At 37.2% G+C, this 18,929-nt stretch overlaps 1 protein-coding gene across 1 annotated transcript in view; it reads left to right on the top strand.

The window, feature by feature from the left end:
- The window catches only part of LOC135215566 (RING-type E3 ubiquitin-protein ligase PPIL2-like), a 233,628-nt gene extending 215,005 nt beyond the window's left edge, over positions 1-18,623 (top strand). Inside the window, exons 11-12 of the mRNA XM_064250426.1 lie at positions 7,671-7,773; positions 17,584-18,623. Of these exons, the coding sequence (XP_064106496.1) occupies positions 7,671-7,755 (85 nt within the window). The 3' untranslated portion in view covers positions 7,756-7,773; positions 17,584-18,623. The remainder of the gene's footprint in view (positions 1-7,670; positions 7,774-17,583) is intronic.
- Positions 18,624-18,929: the final 306 nt, after the last annotated feature.

Raw genomic sequence — 18,929 nt, 5'->3', positions numbered from 1 at the left:
CGAAGTTCATATTATGAAAATAATTAACTGAGGTAGCCACTGCCAGGATATCATGGACATGAGGGACTGAATCCGGATTGGCTTGTTTAATAAAATAAAGAATTTGTTGTCTGATTCCCTTCAAGGAAATGGTTTCACCTTTCTCTAATAAAAAGAGCACCTGAAGACCTTTCAGAAGTTCTGCCCAAATATGATTTTAATGTAACGATAGGACATAATGATGGGTCCTGTGGGAGAGGTACAGTCTTCCATGGAGACCGCCTATTTTGTGGGTCTTTGTTCTTTGCTAGGAATTTCCAATCTGGGAAGAACAGAACTTCTCCTGACGGGAGGAAATCAATATGATTTGGTTCTCTAGAGAGAGCTGACAGTTCAGATATTCTGGCACCTGAGGCCAGACTCATTAAAAATAATGTTTTCCTGAGAAGGGTTATATATGAGCATGATTCATTATCAGTATCTGAAGCCAACCTGAGTACATCGTTTAAAAACCAGGAGACCGTGTGAGGATGGTCCACCGGTCTCAGACGAGCACATGTTCGAGGGATAGACAAGAAGTACGAATCTGTCAAATCAATATTAAAGCCAAACTGAAATATCTTCCTCAAGGCAGATTTAGTCGTAGTAATGGTACTAGTGGCTAGGCCTTTTTCGAACAGAGTTCTAAAGAATGAAATTGCCAGATTTGTAGTCATCTTCTGGACATCTGATTCTTTTAGAAAGATGGCTAGCTTCCTTACTGCTGAATCATACTGCCTGAGTGTTGATTCTCTTTTGTCTGACTCCACGAACAGGATGTTTAGTGGGTCAATACTAGCATCCTTCTGTGCCGCAAACTTCATGAAGTCCATAAAGTTAGGGCATTCAGAATTCTTGAGGTCAGTTTTGGGTTGGGAATCCGTCTAGGACGGAGTTTCAACTCTAGTAGAAGAGGAAACCAATTGCTCTTCGGCCAGTTGGGTGCTACCAATGCTACCTCTCCTCTGAAAGATCTGAGTTTGTGTAGAACCTTCATCAAGATGTTTATTGGCGGAAATAGGTAAATCTTCTGCCAATTGTTCCAGTCTATGGACATCACATCTGTGGCGTGAGCTAGAGGATCCAGATTGGGAGCCACATAACACGGAAGTTTGTGATTGGACTCCGTGGCGAACAGGTCTACCTAAAGGCCCGGGATTTGTTGGCAAATCCAATGGAATGATTTAGTGTCCAAGGACCACTCCGACTCCAGCGGAGTTGTTTTGGATAGTGAGTCTGCAATGACATTCTGTACTCCTGCCAGATGAGTAGCTGACAGGTGCCAATGAATTTTCATTGCCAACGAAAATATCGCAATCATTACATGATTTATTTTGCTCGACTTGGAGCCCCCTCTGTTTATGCAATGAACTATCACTGCGCTGTCTGTGAAAAATTCACATGTGGTATTGTGAACTTGAGTGTGTGGAAATGGTGGTACTATATTATGGGAATATAGATTATAATTTTGAATATTGAATCTTACTGGTGGTGATATTGTGGCATTATTTAAATAATTTAGGACAATGGGGAAATGGTTACTGGTGTGTGAGTCATCCAGAACATTCCACTTGAATATCTTGGCTATATCACATGAACATGAGATGTCAACTGAGGAAAAAGTTAAGTAAGTATTAGAGGAGTATGTCAGAACATCACTTTCATTTAGACAACAAAAGTCATGCTCCACAACAAACCTCTCTATTTTGGCCCCTGATATGTCAGTATAGTGGTTGGTATCCCAAAAATGAGCATTAAAATCTCTTACTATATTTAGTGGGTCAGGTAAACAGTTAATTAATTCAGATAGATCACTGAAGTTTGAATGGAAATTTGGTTGATTGTACAAATTACATACTGTGATCATACTTTTATCAGGCATACATAGTTTGACAGCTGTTATCTGATAGAACAGAGTGGGTATATTTAAAGGTTCATGTATTACACTATTGTGAATATATATAGCAGTGCCAAGTTTTCCACCATCTGTTGGCAGATAACAAGCAAGGTTGTAGTGCCAGATTTGTTCAGGGTTAGGCCCTACATGTTGTAGGCAGATGTACATAGGATTGTAGTCCTGTAGGACACTTTGTAGTTCACCCAATCGCAAATGTGTCAAATGACCATTAACTTTCCATTGGATGATTTTATGATCCATTATTGGGTGGTATAGGTTTTAAATTCTGCAGTTTGCAGATTTTTTTTCTCTTAGTTTACACATACTTGGGGTACTTTGAGGTTTCTTAATTGTAGTATTTATTTGTTGAGACTTCAACTCAACAGTTGACTGTTTTTCATGACTGATTAATAATGTGGCTATTTTTTATTTAATTATTTCCTTCTTGTATTGCAAAGATTCAGAATATAGTGCATCCTCAATGATGGCTGGCTAAAGGACATTTTTGCAATTGAACAAAATTATTTATGCAATTCTGGATTCAGTCTTCTGTTTTGGTTGGCAGTTGGTTGTAAGCACTTATAAAGCACTCATTACAACCACAAGACTGAGCATGCTTGTTGTTGGTAATTGTTGGTTCAGTCTTTCTGACTGGAGTGTTGCCCCCTCTATAAAAGTCTGATTTTCCTCCATTGGAAATGTCCAATTTTGTGTTTTGAATGTTTTTTGTCCTTTGTGGTAAGGAATGTTGGTTTAAGGAACTACTTGATTTGCTGTAAAAGATTTCGGTTTAGTGGAAGATTGGTGTGTATTAGACACATTTTGATTCACATCAATGGTCTGATTTTCGTAAGTACTACACAAGGAAATACTGTAAACAGTGTCACAGGTTGGGATTGTTGGAGAGTGGATAACCCTTAAACGCCGAAGTGGTAAAAAAAAAATTGTCTCCCGTGTGCCGGAGGTGTTTCAGAGTGAGCGCGGAAGCGGAAAAAATATTTTTTTCAAAAAATCACAGTGCGCTTAGTTTTCAAGATTAAGAGTTCATTTATGGCTCCTTTTTTTGTCATTGGCTGAAGTTTAGTATGCAACCATCAGAAATGAAAAAGAATTATTATCATATATAAATAATGTGATATATGATAGCGCAAAAATGAAATTTCATATATAGTAATTGTATTCAAATCGTGCTGTGCGTAAAACGGTTAAAGGTAACAAGTTACTTTTTTCCGTTGTAATTTACACTAAATTGCGATCATTTTGGTATATAACACATTGTATAACGATAAAAGCAACACAGAGAAAATATTAACACAAAATAATGCATGAATTCGTAACGCACGAATGTAAACAAATATTTTTTTCAAAAATTCACCATAAATCTAAATATTGTCCTAGAGACTTCCAATTTCTTTCAAAATGAAGACAGATGATTGAATATAACTTTACTGTAAGAGTATTAGCTTACAATTGCAGTTTTCGACCATATCTGACGAGTTAAAGTTGACCCAATGTCGAATTTTTTTATATATATATATATAGCAATTATTTCGGAAATAAGAAAAGCTACAACCTTCAAATATTTTTCGTTTTATTCTACATGAAATTGCGCACATTTTCATACATAAAACTCCATGAAATGCCTAATATGAAATGGAGCAAATATTCCAAGAATGGGACGTATGCATTTCGGAGATTTGTGGCGGAGAATCCGCGCGCGGAGGGAAGGAAAGATTTTTTTTAAAATTCACCATAAATCTAAATATTGTGCTAGAGACTTCAAATTTGTTTCAAGATGAAGATAAATGACTGAATATTACTAGACTGTAAGAGTTTTAACTTACAATTGCGTTTTTCGACCATTTCGGTAGAGTCAAAGTTGACCGAACGTGGTTTTTTTTTCTATTTATCGTGATTTATATGCAAATATTTCAAAAATGAGAAAAGCTACAGCCTTCAATTATTTTTGTTGTATTCTACATGAAATTACGCACATTTTCATATATAAAACTTTATGTAACGGCTAATTTAAAATGGTGCAAACATTACCACAATCGCACGTATGATTTTTTTTCGGAAAAGAGGATTACTGCACGGACGTAAAGAAAATGTTATTTTTTTCATAAATTCACCATAAATCGAAATATTGTGATAGAGACTTCCAATTTGTTGCAAAATGAAGGTAAATGCTTGAATATTACTAGAATATAAGCGTTTTAGCTAACAATTGCGTTTTTCTACCATTTCGGTAGAGTCAATGTTGACCGAAGGTTGAAATTTTGGCAATTATCGTTATTTATATGAAAATATCTCAAAACTGATAAAAGCTACAACCATGGGTTGTTTTTAGTTGTATTGTGCATGAAATTGCACACATTTCCATATATAAAACTTTATATAACGGCTAATTTTAAAATGGTGCAAACATTACCACAATCACATGTATGATTTTTTTCGGAAGAGTTACCGCGCGGAGGTAAGGAAAAAGTTTTTTCATAAATTCACCATAAATCAAAATATTGTGCTAGAGACTTCCAATTAGTTGCAAAATTAAGGTAAATGATTGAATATTACTTAAATATAAGAGTTTTAGCTTACAATTGCGTTTTTCGACCATTTCGGTAGAGTCAAAGTTGACCGAAGGTTGAAATTTTGGCAATTATCGTTATTTATATGAAAATATCTCAAAACTGATAAAAGCTACAATCATGAGTATTTTATTGTTGTATTCTACATAAAAATTCGCACATTTTCATATATAATACTTCATGTAACGGCAAATTTACAATGGTACAAAAATTATGTCAAAGTGACGAAATAATTTCCGAGATGTGTCACAGATACTTTTTAGTGCGGCAAGAAAGAAATTCGCGCTTGCGCGCCTGCGTAACAATTGTAAACAAAACAACACCTTGATCCGTGAACTCCCAGCATCCCCCAAGGTGCTCGATTCAAGAGTTTTCGGCTGGTAGGCCTAAAAGTATTTTTCCTTGAATTTTTAAAAAAAACTTTTGTAAGTCGACGTAAAATATGTCCAGTCGGCACACGAGAGACAAAAAATGTCGACGTAAAATACGTCCAGTCGGCAGTAAAGGGTTAATTGGTCCATTACAAGTATGTTGTTGATTGTTACCTTGTTGTATATGTGATAGGGATGGAGGTGCAGTTGTGGACCTCCTCTTGTGATGAAGTCAGCGCAATTTCTTTTTTGAACACCTCACTTGATGCAGGCAGGGCTTCTTTGAATTGATTGCACTTCTCAACATTTGACAATTTTCCTTTAGGCAGAGTTCTTCCCAGGATCCTTTTCTTTTTATCACTTCGGGAGTTGGAGTTATTTGATTCTTCTTCCATTGGAGTTTCCATAGCAAAGCTATCAGAATCTTCAATGCTAATAGCAGCAGCAGTGGATAGAATGCTGAACTTATTTTGGATGTTAGTACTATTAGTATGTTGGATATGTTCATATCTTTATTATTCTGTTGCTTGATGTTATGTTGGTTAAGTTTTAGGTTTTTAACTGCAGTTGTGAAAGAGGGATTTTTGGATAGATCAAGGACCCCCTTACTTTTAACTCCAGTCTAGCTTCTTTAGCTGTCATTCCAGTTCTAGTCATTAACAGTTTGAGCTTCGCATTATATTGGTGAAGGAAGCACTCTTTAGATCTAGCATGAGGAGCTAACCCACAATTGGCACTTTAGAGGACTACAATTCCAATTTATAGTATGCGCTTCAGATGAGCAGACTGCACATATTGTCTTATTATGACATTTTTTGTATGTGTGGCCAATTTTGAGTATTGTATGCACTGAAGTAGTTTTGGTATAAATGGGTGTACTTTGGCCAGTAAATTTTACTTTTGCCATTTTAATTTGTTTATTCTTATCCCTTCTGCTTGGAATTGAATAAACTTCTAGGTTATGGATATTATTATACCTTAGTTTAAGGGAGTCAAGTAGCAAGTGTCTTGGATGTAGATCTTCACCCTCAGTGTTAGGAAAGATGACCGTGCCTTGTACATAAATTAACATTTCATGGCTTGTCATTGTTACTTTTATGCCATTAATTTATTTTATGTTAAAAAAGGCAGTGGACTATTTTTTAGTGGTTACTTCAGGTAACCACTCATTAGTTTTGGTATATCTGCATTAGATTTCTTGGGATGGACACATGCCCAATAATTTGTTTTCAACTATAGCAGTTGGAATTTTATGTTCTACTTTACGGATCAGAAATCTTTACCAGTTCTCTGAACCAAGAAGGTGGTCAAAATGCACCAGTGTAATGTCCAGTCGGAAGTTTCTTTTCCTCTTTGGGGCCTGCTTTGTGTGTGATGCCAGTGTTGGGGGGTTGGGAGGGTTATTCACCTCCAATTCAGAGTTATCTTTTGCTATATGTATGGTTCCAATGTTACAACATCGGAACCTACCAAGAGGTTTTTACTTGGTTCAATTTTAAAGTTATTGCACCCTGATTGGTGTTCTGATTTCACTTGAAGGAGGATGGTGGTTCTTTGAAGCGCTAGTGTCTTCTAACCTTCGCAAGGGTGGTTAGAGGAGAGGGTTCCAGCAGTTGTCAACTGTGCTGCGGCTGTACCATTAGAGGGCCCAGGGGTACTGTAATCTTTATTTATATTTTCTATAAAAATTAGAGAGGAAAAAAAACCCAGAAAACCTTTAAAAAATATCATCAGCCTTTCATGGAGTTTATTCTTTCACCAATAGCACGAGTGAGAACTGACTCCCAAATGTCAGCATCCCTACCCTACCTCACAGGGGATGGCACAACATGATTAGTGTTGCCCAAGTGGAAGCTAAACCTGCTCGGTAGGACTGAGTATTACAAGAATACAATCATCCTCACTTTAATCATGTTATGGGCAAACTGGAATGCCAAGAGTCCTATCCCCAGAACCAGACCCCCCTGGAATCCGTGGTCCAGCCCTGAAGAATTGTTCTGCCCTTGAGATATTGAATTGATATCCCTTAGGTCTGAACATTATCGGGTAGTTGATGGTCTTACCACAGTTTCAACTATTCAGCTTTGGATATAAATCCAGTCCCAGCTATGATATCTTTCTTTATTTATAAGGTCCAATGTTTTACAAAAATGGAAAATTCCACAAACATTAATCCAAAGAAATATGATATCTGGGACTCTTGAACTCGAATCCAGGAACAAATTTCTTGGGTTCAAGAGCCCCCTCACCATGTCAAGGTGATCCCAGGTTGAGGGGGTCCACTATTGAGAAGCCAGCAGATTTAATGCTTATATATTTTACTAACAGTTTAATACTATTACATATTAGTGTTTTTATAAAATATGAATTTAATTAATATTTGCATCCCAGAAATTTCCTTATATTTTCATTAGAAAATATGCAATTACAAAAAAAATATATTCAAAGATATGTTACCTTCATGGGAAAATTACTGTAATAGTATTTATGTAGTAAAATCAATTGTTGGCATGGTTTCTCTGCACAGTAGAGGATAAGTTTTGGGTCACTGGTGGGTTGACCTTGTGGCACTTCAGATAACTATTCCCAGATTGGCTGCCTGAACATAATTACTTTTCCTCTGTAATCTGACAGGTATTTATTTTGAAATATGCAAAGAGATTTTTAATTTAACTGGAGGTTTTGTTTGTATCTATGAATACTGTGTAATTTTCTAAGTGCCCTTTTTAATGAGTTTGTAATTTATTTTTTAAAGTTGAGGAAAGATATTGATTTCTCTTTTTCATAATCTTTCAGGAAAGAAGAGATTCAAGTAGCTTCACAACAAAAGAAGAAAAAGAATGATGCAAAGTATAATTTCTCAGACTATAGTGTATTTTAGGAGGATTATTTATGTGAGGTACATGAAAATTAGTTTTTTAATTTAAGTAATTTTTAAAAGACAATTGTATAAAAATTAAATGCTTAAAGGCTTGATTATTCTTTTACAGAAGATTTAGAGAATTTGATAGGGAAAGGCACACAGCCAGTGATAAGGAACTACAGTGATATACACATAGCAGTTATATTTTTTGCTTCAATATCACCTTCAGATTTGCTGATTAAATTTGGACAATATTGCTAGTAATTACATACTGCGGTCATGAAATATGCCGTACCAGTGACAGCCTTAACCAGAAAAATTATGGGTTAACTGTACTAATAACTGCATAAATTGCCAGTCACTTCCTCAAGAGAATTCAGAACTTTACAGGGACTGACAGAAGGACAAAATCCTTTGCTTGGTTGTGTGAAATCTTGAGCTCACAATGATAGGTTATATAATATGAATAGTAAGTACTCTTTGCTCATGTGCAACTCCAAAGTCTTTTTCTTAAATTTGGTTAAACTGCTAATTTTGCCTCTGCAATTAGCATTCTTTCTTCTTTCACCTTCACTCTCTGCTATTAATGAATAATAATTTAACTAGACCAATGAGTTAATATTTTTTGCATTCATTGAGCTAGGATAGGATAAAAGATTAGTTTAACCAGATCTCTGAGCCTAACAAAGGCTCTTCTTGGGCTGGTTCCCTGGAATTACCTGAGAGAGGGGGGGAGAGATAAAAAACCTAGATTATTAAAAAAAAACGACTTTGCTTAGGCACATGATAATTGAGCTGACCCAAAAGGTTTGTAACATAACAACCAAGTCTTATTTGTTACACCTACTAAAAAATTTATTGACTGGGTCAAGTAAAAATGTTAAAAAGATTCTGACTTGATTTCTGTAGTGGTATACTTTCAAGCCTTGAAATTCATTGTTGGCTGAAAATTAGACAATCATATAAATTATGTTTAAAGGGTTTATTGATTTTTTTCTAAGATTGGTTCATGGAGGCATTTATCTTATACCCAGGGATCGAACAGTTGTGACAAATTCAAAGACTGGGGACAAAAGGTGTGCTTGTGGCACTTTTTAGTTTTTGAAATAAAAACAACCTGAGTCCAATAGTGGATTTAATCTTTTATTGTTCATATGCAGAACAAACACGAGGTCTTAGTGATATGATATTTTTTTTTCCATGTGCCAGCTGGTAACTAGTTAAAACAATCAGAGATTGTAAAGCAAGGAATTAATTTATTACTACTAGAGGATTCTTACTGTAGTTTGGTCACATAAGCTGTAGCTTTGTGCTTTAGCATTATTTGGAATGAATCGTACTGACTCTTAAAGTTAGTTTTATCTCAGTGCCGTTTGGTCTGATCTGTATTTTAAAAAATCAAAATACGCTTGGCTAACTCACTAGGACATTCTTTGTATTCACCTGTTTCCCACCAGATGGTGCTGGGATTTTTACGTTCTATCATGATTGGCTATAGACTTTTTGTTCTTATGCGGAACAAAACTTCAGTCTTCACAAGAGGATAAATCTTCTAGCGCCAGCTGGAAACCAGTTAAAAACAATAAAAAATTGTATATGCAAGGAATCTGTGGCATCTAAAGCGTAGATGAGGTGCAGGGGGGTTAGCAACCATGCTGTAACCCTGTGATACATTTGGTCTTGTCTCATGGCTGGACTTGTGATTGTCGGCAGTGATGAGGATAGCATCATCCCATTCTGTTAGAGGAGCTGTTGGCACCGCTTCTTTCATCAAGTTGCTACAATCTGGTGCAAAGCCCATTTTGTACCTGGGTCATCTTAGTGCTATTTTTGGGCTGACTTGCTCCTAAGTAGAAGGGATGCAGCCCTTTCTAAAGTGGCTCACTCAGTGGATATGGATGCCTTGTTGCCTCTGAGGAATGGAGATCTAGAATCCCAAGTCCTCCTACCTAGAGATCAGTTGGAGGCTGCAGTAGACAGACTGCGGGCTGATGATAACGAACAGCTTGTGCAGCAGGCAGCTAAATCGATGGCTGTCTTGCCCTTCAGCTCCAAGGCAAAGTAGGCAATGTTCTGCCAGGGAGACTTCAAAGCCATCAACTTCTACTAGGACTCTTTAATCAACACCTATTCCAAAAAAAGCAGCTGCAGCAGCAACCCTTTTGGTATTGCTCTTCAAGACCTGGGAGGGGGGCTAGAGGCAGAGGCAGATGAAGGTCATCTATAGAGAGGGTACCACTCCCTGCCCCTTGCCACTGGTGGGGGAATGCCTGGTCAGCCATACACCCGATTGGCAATTGCACAGAGTGAGAATCATGGGTAGTAGATGTCCTTTGGGTAGGATATCTACTTTCGGTCAACTTCCCTCCTCCTCCTCTCCAATTATCCTCTCCTGCACTTGATGTACACCTGAGACTCTCTGAAGCACCTGGCTCTCCAGGAGGAAGTAACGAAGATGATGGATAAGAGTGCAGTGGAAAGGGTAGATTGTCCTTCTCCAGGGTTCTACAGTCAAGTCTTCCTAGTGCCAAAGGCCACTGGTGATTGGAGGCCAGTGATAGACCTTTGAGCACTAAACCACTTCATCAAGAAGACAAGGTTCAGAATGGAGACACCCCGGACAGTCTCGACAGCCATGAGGGAGAACAACTTTATGGTGTCTATACACTTAAAGGATGCCCACTTCCAGATTCCTATCTCCACTTTGTACGGGAGATTTCTACGCTTCAGTCTCGGGGAGCAGGTCTTCCAGTTCAAAAGTCCTTTGCATCCTCTTGGCAACAGCTCTGCAGGTGTTCATAAGGGTCTTTACCGTAGTGTCGACACGGGCTCATGCTCAGGTGATCCACCTGTTGAGATATCTCGATGATTGGCTAGTCTTGGCAGGTTCCCGGAAGACTGGTTTCGGACAGGAACCATCTTCTCTAGTTGTGTCAGAGTGTAGGCATCATGATAAATTTGGAGAAGTCCAATCTACTTCCCAGCCAGAGAATTTTATACCTGGGAATGGTGATAGATGCAGCATCATTGAGTTTTTTCATCGGACCTGAGGTTACATAAATTCAGAACTGAGGCTTATTCCTTCATTTTGAGGGGGAAACAACCAGCTCACCAGTGGCAGGTACTTCTGGGTCTTTTGTCTTCTCTCGAGAAGCTGGTCCCTCATGGGGGTCTTCATATTTGATCCCTGCAGTGGGAACTGAAGGAGTTTTTTGTCCTTGGTAGAGATTCCCCTCAGCTCCAGGTCCCTCTGTTGGCAGAGGTAAGAAGTGACCTGTGGTGGTTGGGCGACTAGAAGTTAACTTTGGGAGTTCCTCTTCATTCACCTCCTCCGGATCTGCTCCTGTTCTCAGACCCCTTCCTCGAAGGCTGGGATGCTTATCTTGAAGAACCCCTAACCTTGGGGGTGTGGAGCTCTCGGTACAAACAACTCCACATCAACGTATTGGAGTTAAAAGTAGCTTTCCTGGGTCTTCAGGAGTTCCAAGAGAAGGTAGTGGGCCACTTCATCATTCTGATGTAAGAAAATACCATGGTGGTGGAGTATGTGAACAAGTGTGGGGGGGGGGGGGGGGGGGGATGTCTTGCCAACTTCACTCATTGATAGTTGAATTATGCCAGTGGGCGATTGACAACTCAGTGGAGCTCATGGTCGGGTAAATTCTGGGCAAGAGGAATGTGATGGCCGACACTAAATCGTCAGTCAAGTTCTAGGTACGGAGTGGTCTCGGTATCAGGACAGTAGATAGGCTATTCCATCTATAGGGAATACCTATGTTAGAACTCTTCATTAAACAGGAAGCTAGAGGTCTACCGTTCGGTGGCAGGGACACCCGAGGACACCCTTCAGCATCCTTGGGACAATTTAGAAGTGTATGCCTTCCCTCTGTTCTGCCTGATCTGTCTTGTCCTGAACAGAGCTATGGGTTCCAGGAATCTCAGGATGACCACGGTAGCTTCTTTATGGCTCTATCAGAGGTACCGAGAGATTCCTCCTTAGCACAACCTTCCCTGTCAACCTCATGTGGAGAGGTACCACCAGTCGGTAGGGTCCCTATCTCTTCACAGCGGGAGACTGTCCAGTATCTCTTGCGAGCAAGAGGTTTTTCTCACAAAGCAGCGACTTAGATGTCCGGCTACCTCAGGAGATCTTTGTCAGCCGTGTACCAGGGCAAGTGGGCCGTTAATTGTGATTAGTGTCGTTGATGGGGTTTCTCTTCACTTGGAACTTCTGTTCAGCGCATAGTGGATTTTCTGATATTCTTCAGAAGAGAAATGTCTTTCTGTGTCTGCTATCAAAGGCTACAGGGCTGCCTTGGGATAAGTTTTATGTCTGAAAGATGATGACATCACTTTATCCTGGGAAATCTCTTTTGTTGTTCAGGAGCTTTGAGCAGTCTTGTTCACCTAGAGAACTCAAATAGGAACAAACAACCCTCATGCCAACTACATGCTGCTTGGGAATGTCATAAATAGTGTAGAACAAGAAGAGACCCTGGGAGTCCTTATTACCAAGGACTTAAAATCCGCATAACAATGCATAAAAACTGAAAAAAAAAGGCACAGAAACTAGTTGGATACGTAAAGAGGAAGTTCAAATACAGAAACAAGGAAACAATGCTGCAGCTCTACACATCAATAGTTAGACCACATCTTGAATATGCAGTACAGTTTTGGTCACCAACACTAGGGAAGGACATGAATAGACTAGAAGGGGTACAAGCAAGAGCCACAAGTTAATTCCATTCATCAGGCAAATAGGTTACTAAAGACGACTAGAGAGCCTGAACATATATAACTTTGAAGGATGACGATTGCGAGGACAACTAATAAGTAGAGGCATTCAAAATACTGAAAGGCATAACAAAAGTAGACAGTAACCTCTTCACTTTAAACTAAAACCAGACAAGAAATAATGGATGGAACAACACATCTCATTGTGGGAACTTCTTCACATACAAGAAATGTGACACATGGAATAATCTGCCACAAGTTGTAAACAGCAGCAGTGTGGTAGAGTTCAAAAGAAAGCTAGACAAAATCATTAGAACACTGTGAATGAATTGTAAAAACTGCTCCTAGAGATAGTGAGCATGTGACGTCCCCTTGGATGTTGTAATAAGTCTTTGAGACATCCTAATCCTTGTAACTCCTATGTGGGACACTTACTCTGGTTCTGAGTAGCTTCACTCAAGCTCCATGCAAACCACTACATTGAGCATCAGACAGGGAACTGACTTTGAGAACAGTTTTCCTTCTGGCTTTGGCTTCTTTGAAGAGAGTTGGAGAGCTCCATGGCCTAGATTATGATGTAAACACACCAGGCTTTGGGAGTCTGTTAGCCTTCGAATTTGTCCTGCGAGTTCATGGCTAAGACTCAGAATCCCTTGGTTCACGGTGACAGATTTGCCTCCTTTTCCATTCCTAACCTGAAGGAATTTGTTGACAATGATCTCTTCCATTAGAGCACTGCATTGCTATCTGAAAAAGGACTTGCCACCTAAGACTTAGGTGTCATAGACTTTTAGTTAGCACAGACCCAGCCAAGAATGAAGTGTCCAAGAATACCATTTTATTTTGGCTATGTGAGGTGATTAGGCAAGCCTACTCCTCATCTTCAAGTTCTGTCACATAATAGTGCATGCAAGACCACATGACATCATTGGGATAATAACCTCTTTGGCTTTTAAGAAATTGTGTTCATAAGATTTTGAATGCTGTTTCCTGGTTTTGGCAAACCACTTCCACTTCCTTTTACCTAAAGGGTATTGCCCACAGGTCCTTGGACACTTTTTCCTTGGCCCCGGTGGTGGCTGCCCAACAAGTCATGCAGTTCATCCATTGCTCCTGGCAGGACAGTTTGTATCATGCCTAAGATGATTGTGTGGAAGAGAGAATGAGTGAACTGACCGGTCTCTTCCTTTCCCTTTTTTCCTTCTTCATTCCTATGGGCAGGCTGAAGATTAGACACATCATATGCTGGATACTGGCTTGATGCACGTAAGTATGGCGGCCTTACTGTTACCGCACTTAATTTTTATGTTCCATACAACTTACAAATCTGCTTCACAGTAGCATATACTCCTCTCTCCAGAAATTTTATGTTCTGTACAACACACAAATCTGCTTCTCAGTAGCACATGTTCCTCTCTCCAGCAAGAGGAGTGAGGAGTGGTGACAAACCATTTGCTTGTGGCCAACATGGTTTGTTGCTTGAACAGATCTAGTTCTCTGTCTTCCATGTATGCAATGAATCTGGAAATGTTATATTGTATTTACTCCCAGTGGACTGAGTTTTAGATACCTATATATCTAATCTCTCACAGGCTCAGACCCTCTTCCTTAGAATTCCTATTCCTAGGAAGAGTAGTTAGGTGTCCCAAACCTCCAGTCTGTTCAGGGTTCTCGTACCTCCCTCTAAGTACGAGTCTATCCTATTGTTAAGACCAAAGGTTTGTTCTGCATATGAACAAATGACAAATTTTTTATGAATTTGTATTTTTCTTAGTTAACAAACCTGAGGTTTTAACGTTGACTGCCCCACTTCATCTGTGTTTTAGATGCTATATGCCACAGATTCCTTACATATAGTTTTTTATTGTTTTTAATTGGTTTTCAGCTTGCACCAGAAGATTTATCCTATCAAGACCTTAGGTTTGTTAGCTATGAAAAATACAAATTTATTAAAAATTTGCCATATTTTGATGATTTCAAGGTAACATGTCCTGTACGGGATTGTTATTGTTTTTTCTTTTTACTTATGTCATTTACAACAAGTAGAGATGAAAGAATTTGGCTGTATAGGAAAGTTTGTGAAAACCGATTTTTAGTCTTGCTGATAATAACATAACCTATGTTATGATAGTTTACATAGACAATTAGGGCACATCAGCAGCCTATTTATTTTCCCTTCTGTCTTCTGGTGTTGCATCTCCTCCTTCATTAGCCTTCCTGACCTTCATTAGCCTAGGTTAATTCGTCTCTCTTTCATTCTGCTCTGCGTTCTTTTGCTTCCTATGTGGTTCAGGAGAAAAATAATAATTGACATATATTTTATTAGTTAGATTTTGATTGAAATATTAGGGTCAAAATTACCCTTCCCTTAGTTTTCGACCATTTTCGATTGGTCTCCTCTGAAGGGAACCAAAGCGTGTCATGGGATCAAGGTACTGTGTCTTTCGACAATTCCCCATTCAGGCAGGCAACAATTGGTTGTCAAGAGCAGATGGCTTCAACCAAGGTTACCAGGACCTTGCTTCGTCTGTTAACTCGGTCTTGTGGTGACGTCATACAGGAACACTCTTGCTTCCACACCTTCCATCCAATACTTACTCCTATATGCTGAAATGTTTACTGAAATGTGTCCTGATTTAGACTTCCATGTTTCAGCTGTGATTTAGTATTTAAGTGGTGCATAACTTGCTTAGTTCTGTTTTCCCTGCCTTTTGCTGAAGATGATTTTCTGTTTAGTTTTAAAACAGGGAAAGAAGAGAAAAAAAAACTAGAACATCTAGTTAGGGCCGAGTCAGGTCATGGTAGTTGTTCTGTGAAGTATTATTCAGGAGTTTAACCAGACCACTGAGCTAATTTAATTAGCTCTCACAGGGCTGGCACACATTGTTTGTTTTTATTACTGAATGTTTAGATTTTATCTATTAAATATAGCTCTAGACAATTTTTATGAGAGTTCATTGAAAAACACCCTCTTAATAATAAAAATTATCAACCTGGAACTTTGTGTAAAAGGAAAACTTCAATTTAAATGATTGATTATATATGAATTATCTGTAGCCCTTTCCATAATAAGCAGTGTGCCATTTTAGGTAAATAAAACTATTCTGATGGTAATAATCACAAAGTGTATTGTGCTAATGCCTAACACTGGTCTACAATCTAGAGCAACATGTTAGAATATAAAAAAATTTTATCTTAGCATACAGGGGGTTAAAATGGTAGAAAAGAATGCGATTGAAATTCTACGAACTTTCTTTTGCTTCTGAGATGATTCCATTGCACATCAGATAAAAATCTTATGTAAACATTGGTATATGTAAACAGACTTGATATAGTTTCTTTATCAAAACTGGTTATCAAAATATTGGAAAAAATTTGTCAATATATCAAATGCAAAACTTTATGTTCAAAGGTTACAAAAGGTGGTCAGCACTTTACCAAGAAGAGAATATTACATCACGGTATGTGGAATCTCTTTCATTATAAAAAGGGTTAAATACAAAGAAAAATGGGATCAGGAGCAACTTTAGGAACGCACAGAGGAACTGATAAGCAACACTTCATTCTTATAACCACAATACCTCTGTTAGCCTAGTTAAAAAATCTACCTTTAGTCAAATTTGAAGCTCTCAAACCTTCATGTTTAATCATTTGAGGATTCCCAGGGATGTTATGGCAAAGGCAGAGGTTCACAGGTGCTCTAATTTTCTTTGAAATGGGCTTGCCAATTTCCTCGTGTAACACAGTACAAAATATATGCTTATGAATTTTTTTTTTATAAAAAGACAACTGAACAACAACTACTAAAGATAAACAGCTTTTATGCGGGTGTTTTGAGTATTTGATTTTAGATTTTTGTTTACACTTTATCTGTAATTTATACTGACCCCATATGGCTTGTTCAACAATAACTGACAGCATGCTTTGAAAATACAGTACAGTAGTATATAAAATAAAATCACTATAATTATGCCTCAGCGATGTTGGAAATAACTTGCTTTACGACATATGCATCACTTTCAAATAGGAATAACATAAACCTAAATATAAAATTTAAGTTATTCTTTTAATATGTACAGATATAATATACACAATGATAAAAGTATTCTAAGAAGACAGGACAAGAAGTAAACATTGATGAATTAGAAGCTGATGGATATTAGACAAGTGACGGGGGTAGAAAAATAGCAACAAATATATGACACACTTTTTATAATTCAGTTTTTTATCCAATGGGATGACTTCTATACAGGTCCTTCTTTGAAGAATACTTACAAGTATAGAATAAAGCAGATAGATGATATAAATAATAAAAAATAAACTGAAAATTTCTCCATGATTTGTACATAGCATTTATATTTCTGTGCACTTTATTATTTGATATTCTATTCCATATTGTAAAGTTCAATATTGCACAATTTCAAAATCCCCATCTTGATAATTAATGGGCCCCAGAAATACTATCAGCATCAAAACAATAACATGGGACCGGCTTCTTGTTCCGAACTAAGAGATTTACATAGAGAGCAAGTCCCTCCCAATATGAGATGAATCTCTTTACACCTGAATCTTATTCAAACCAAATCTCAATTGCTGCAAACTGCAAGTATTTCTACCAAATGAAATTAATTGGCATCATATGTGGGATAAGGGTTGTTGTACTATCTTGGCAGTCTAGTACATGTACTGGCACAGCTGCCAAGTCTGCATACACTTTTTAATACAAATACAGTAAAAGATAAAATATCTTGGTGAACAACGATTAAAAGCTAAGGAAATAGTTATCTACATCTTAATGTACATACCATTTACAAGATTGCATTATTAGCATAGAACAAACTAGCATCAAAGGAAGCATACCTTTCTATCAGTTGCAACCTGGATATTTACATTTACAAAACCATTCATAATGCAAATACTAAAAAAAGCAATTATATATTAAAGAGCTCATGATGAAAAATTATATCACCATAATCCAGAGAGCAATTGGCAGATTAGCATGAATCATGCATTCCTACAAGGCAGCCAACAACAACAACAACATTTTGTTTCCTTTCAACTGAAAAATATTTGCATGGATACAGTATAATGACCAGTCTATTTTCCTTTCAGATGAGAGGGCAGCCTGTGTTTGTACTAGAGTCCTTTATTTAAAAAAAAAAGTCCCTGGAAGCACAGCAGTCATAGGCACCTACAAGTGTTTTAGGATTAGATTTCCAGTTTTGAGAAATTTTATGCTATAATAATTTGCAATAACTTTCCAAAGTATTCATGACTGGAATGAGAACTTCACTGATTTAAGTGTAAGATGGGGAAGGTAAGTGAGGAAAAAGGTTTCAACTGTTTGCATTATGCAATGTGATAAAGCCATGTAATTACATGCAAAGATATAAACCTGCAAAATCTGCAACAAAATTTGTCATTAACATTGTAAGTAGAAAATATACTGTAATTATAAGGTTATCAGTACAACCTGTTGGCAAATGTATTTTGCTTTATGGAATAACATAATACGTAGGTATATAATAGTACCTGAAAACAATGGGGGTGACATATGCGTATCATAGGAGCTCAGAATCTTTATAGTTTGGAGTTTTGTAAATAAATAAATTTTTAATGTACCATTTTGCAGCCTTTTTACTTTTCTCAATAAATATTTGTTTTTATGAAACTTTGTAATCAATAGGTTTTGTCAAATAATTTTGCTTTCTTCCCTTGATCAAATTTAAAGATATTAATTATAATTGGTTTTAAAAAAATGTTTAACGGGAACATTCAAGTCAATAATTTTGTAACATAATTTGTTTCCTTTCTTCCCTTGTTAAATGTAAAGTATGTTATTAATTGTAATATACCTACTTGGTTTAGCAAATTTGTGTCTATGGAGTACAGTTTGTAAGTATGTACTATACCTTGTACGTAATAGGTGAAAGTCTTTACTTCCTGCTATACATGCTTACACAAAGCTAATGCTAAAATTACTAGTTTATAATTCCTTTCCTTTTAATTTTAAATCCTGACAAAAAATCCCTAGTAAAGGTTAAGAAACAAAGTTAACTTAATTTCCTTAACACTACAATCTGCAAAGCACAATCTTCCCCAATAAAAAATTATCTTGTTTTATAACTTACAATAATAAAAATGATCTTGTATATCTTGATTTAAATGTCCACAAAATCTGTAATTTTTGTCTGTATGAGAAAAACTGATGTATTTAATTTTTATAAGGGAAACAAACCAAAATGCTTTAAATTGAAAATTAACTGCACACATGAAGCATATGTAAAACATATTCAGCTATAATTTCATACTCATGATGCCCTTCACTATCATTAGCATTTCTTTTAAAATTTCCCCTTATAGTGTGTTAGACATTCTTTCCACATCCCTTTTGCCTCCAGGAATAAAATGTTATCAAAGCAGTAGTCACCTAGAGTGGAATATACCTCTAAATCACA

Source organism: Macrobrachium nipponense, chromosome 19 (genome assembly GCF_015104395.2).
Source record: "Macrobrachium nipponense isolate FS-2020 chromosome 19, ASM1510439v2, whole genome shotgun sequence".
Classification (NCBI taxonomy): Eukaryota; Metazoa; Arthropoda; class Malacostraca; order Decapoda; family Palaemonidae; genus Macrobrachium; species Macrobrachium nipponense.
This window is presented reverse-complemented; position numbering and strand designations above follow the sequence as displayed.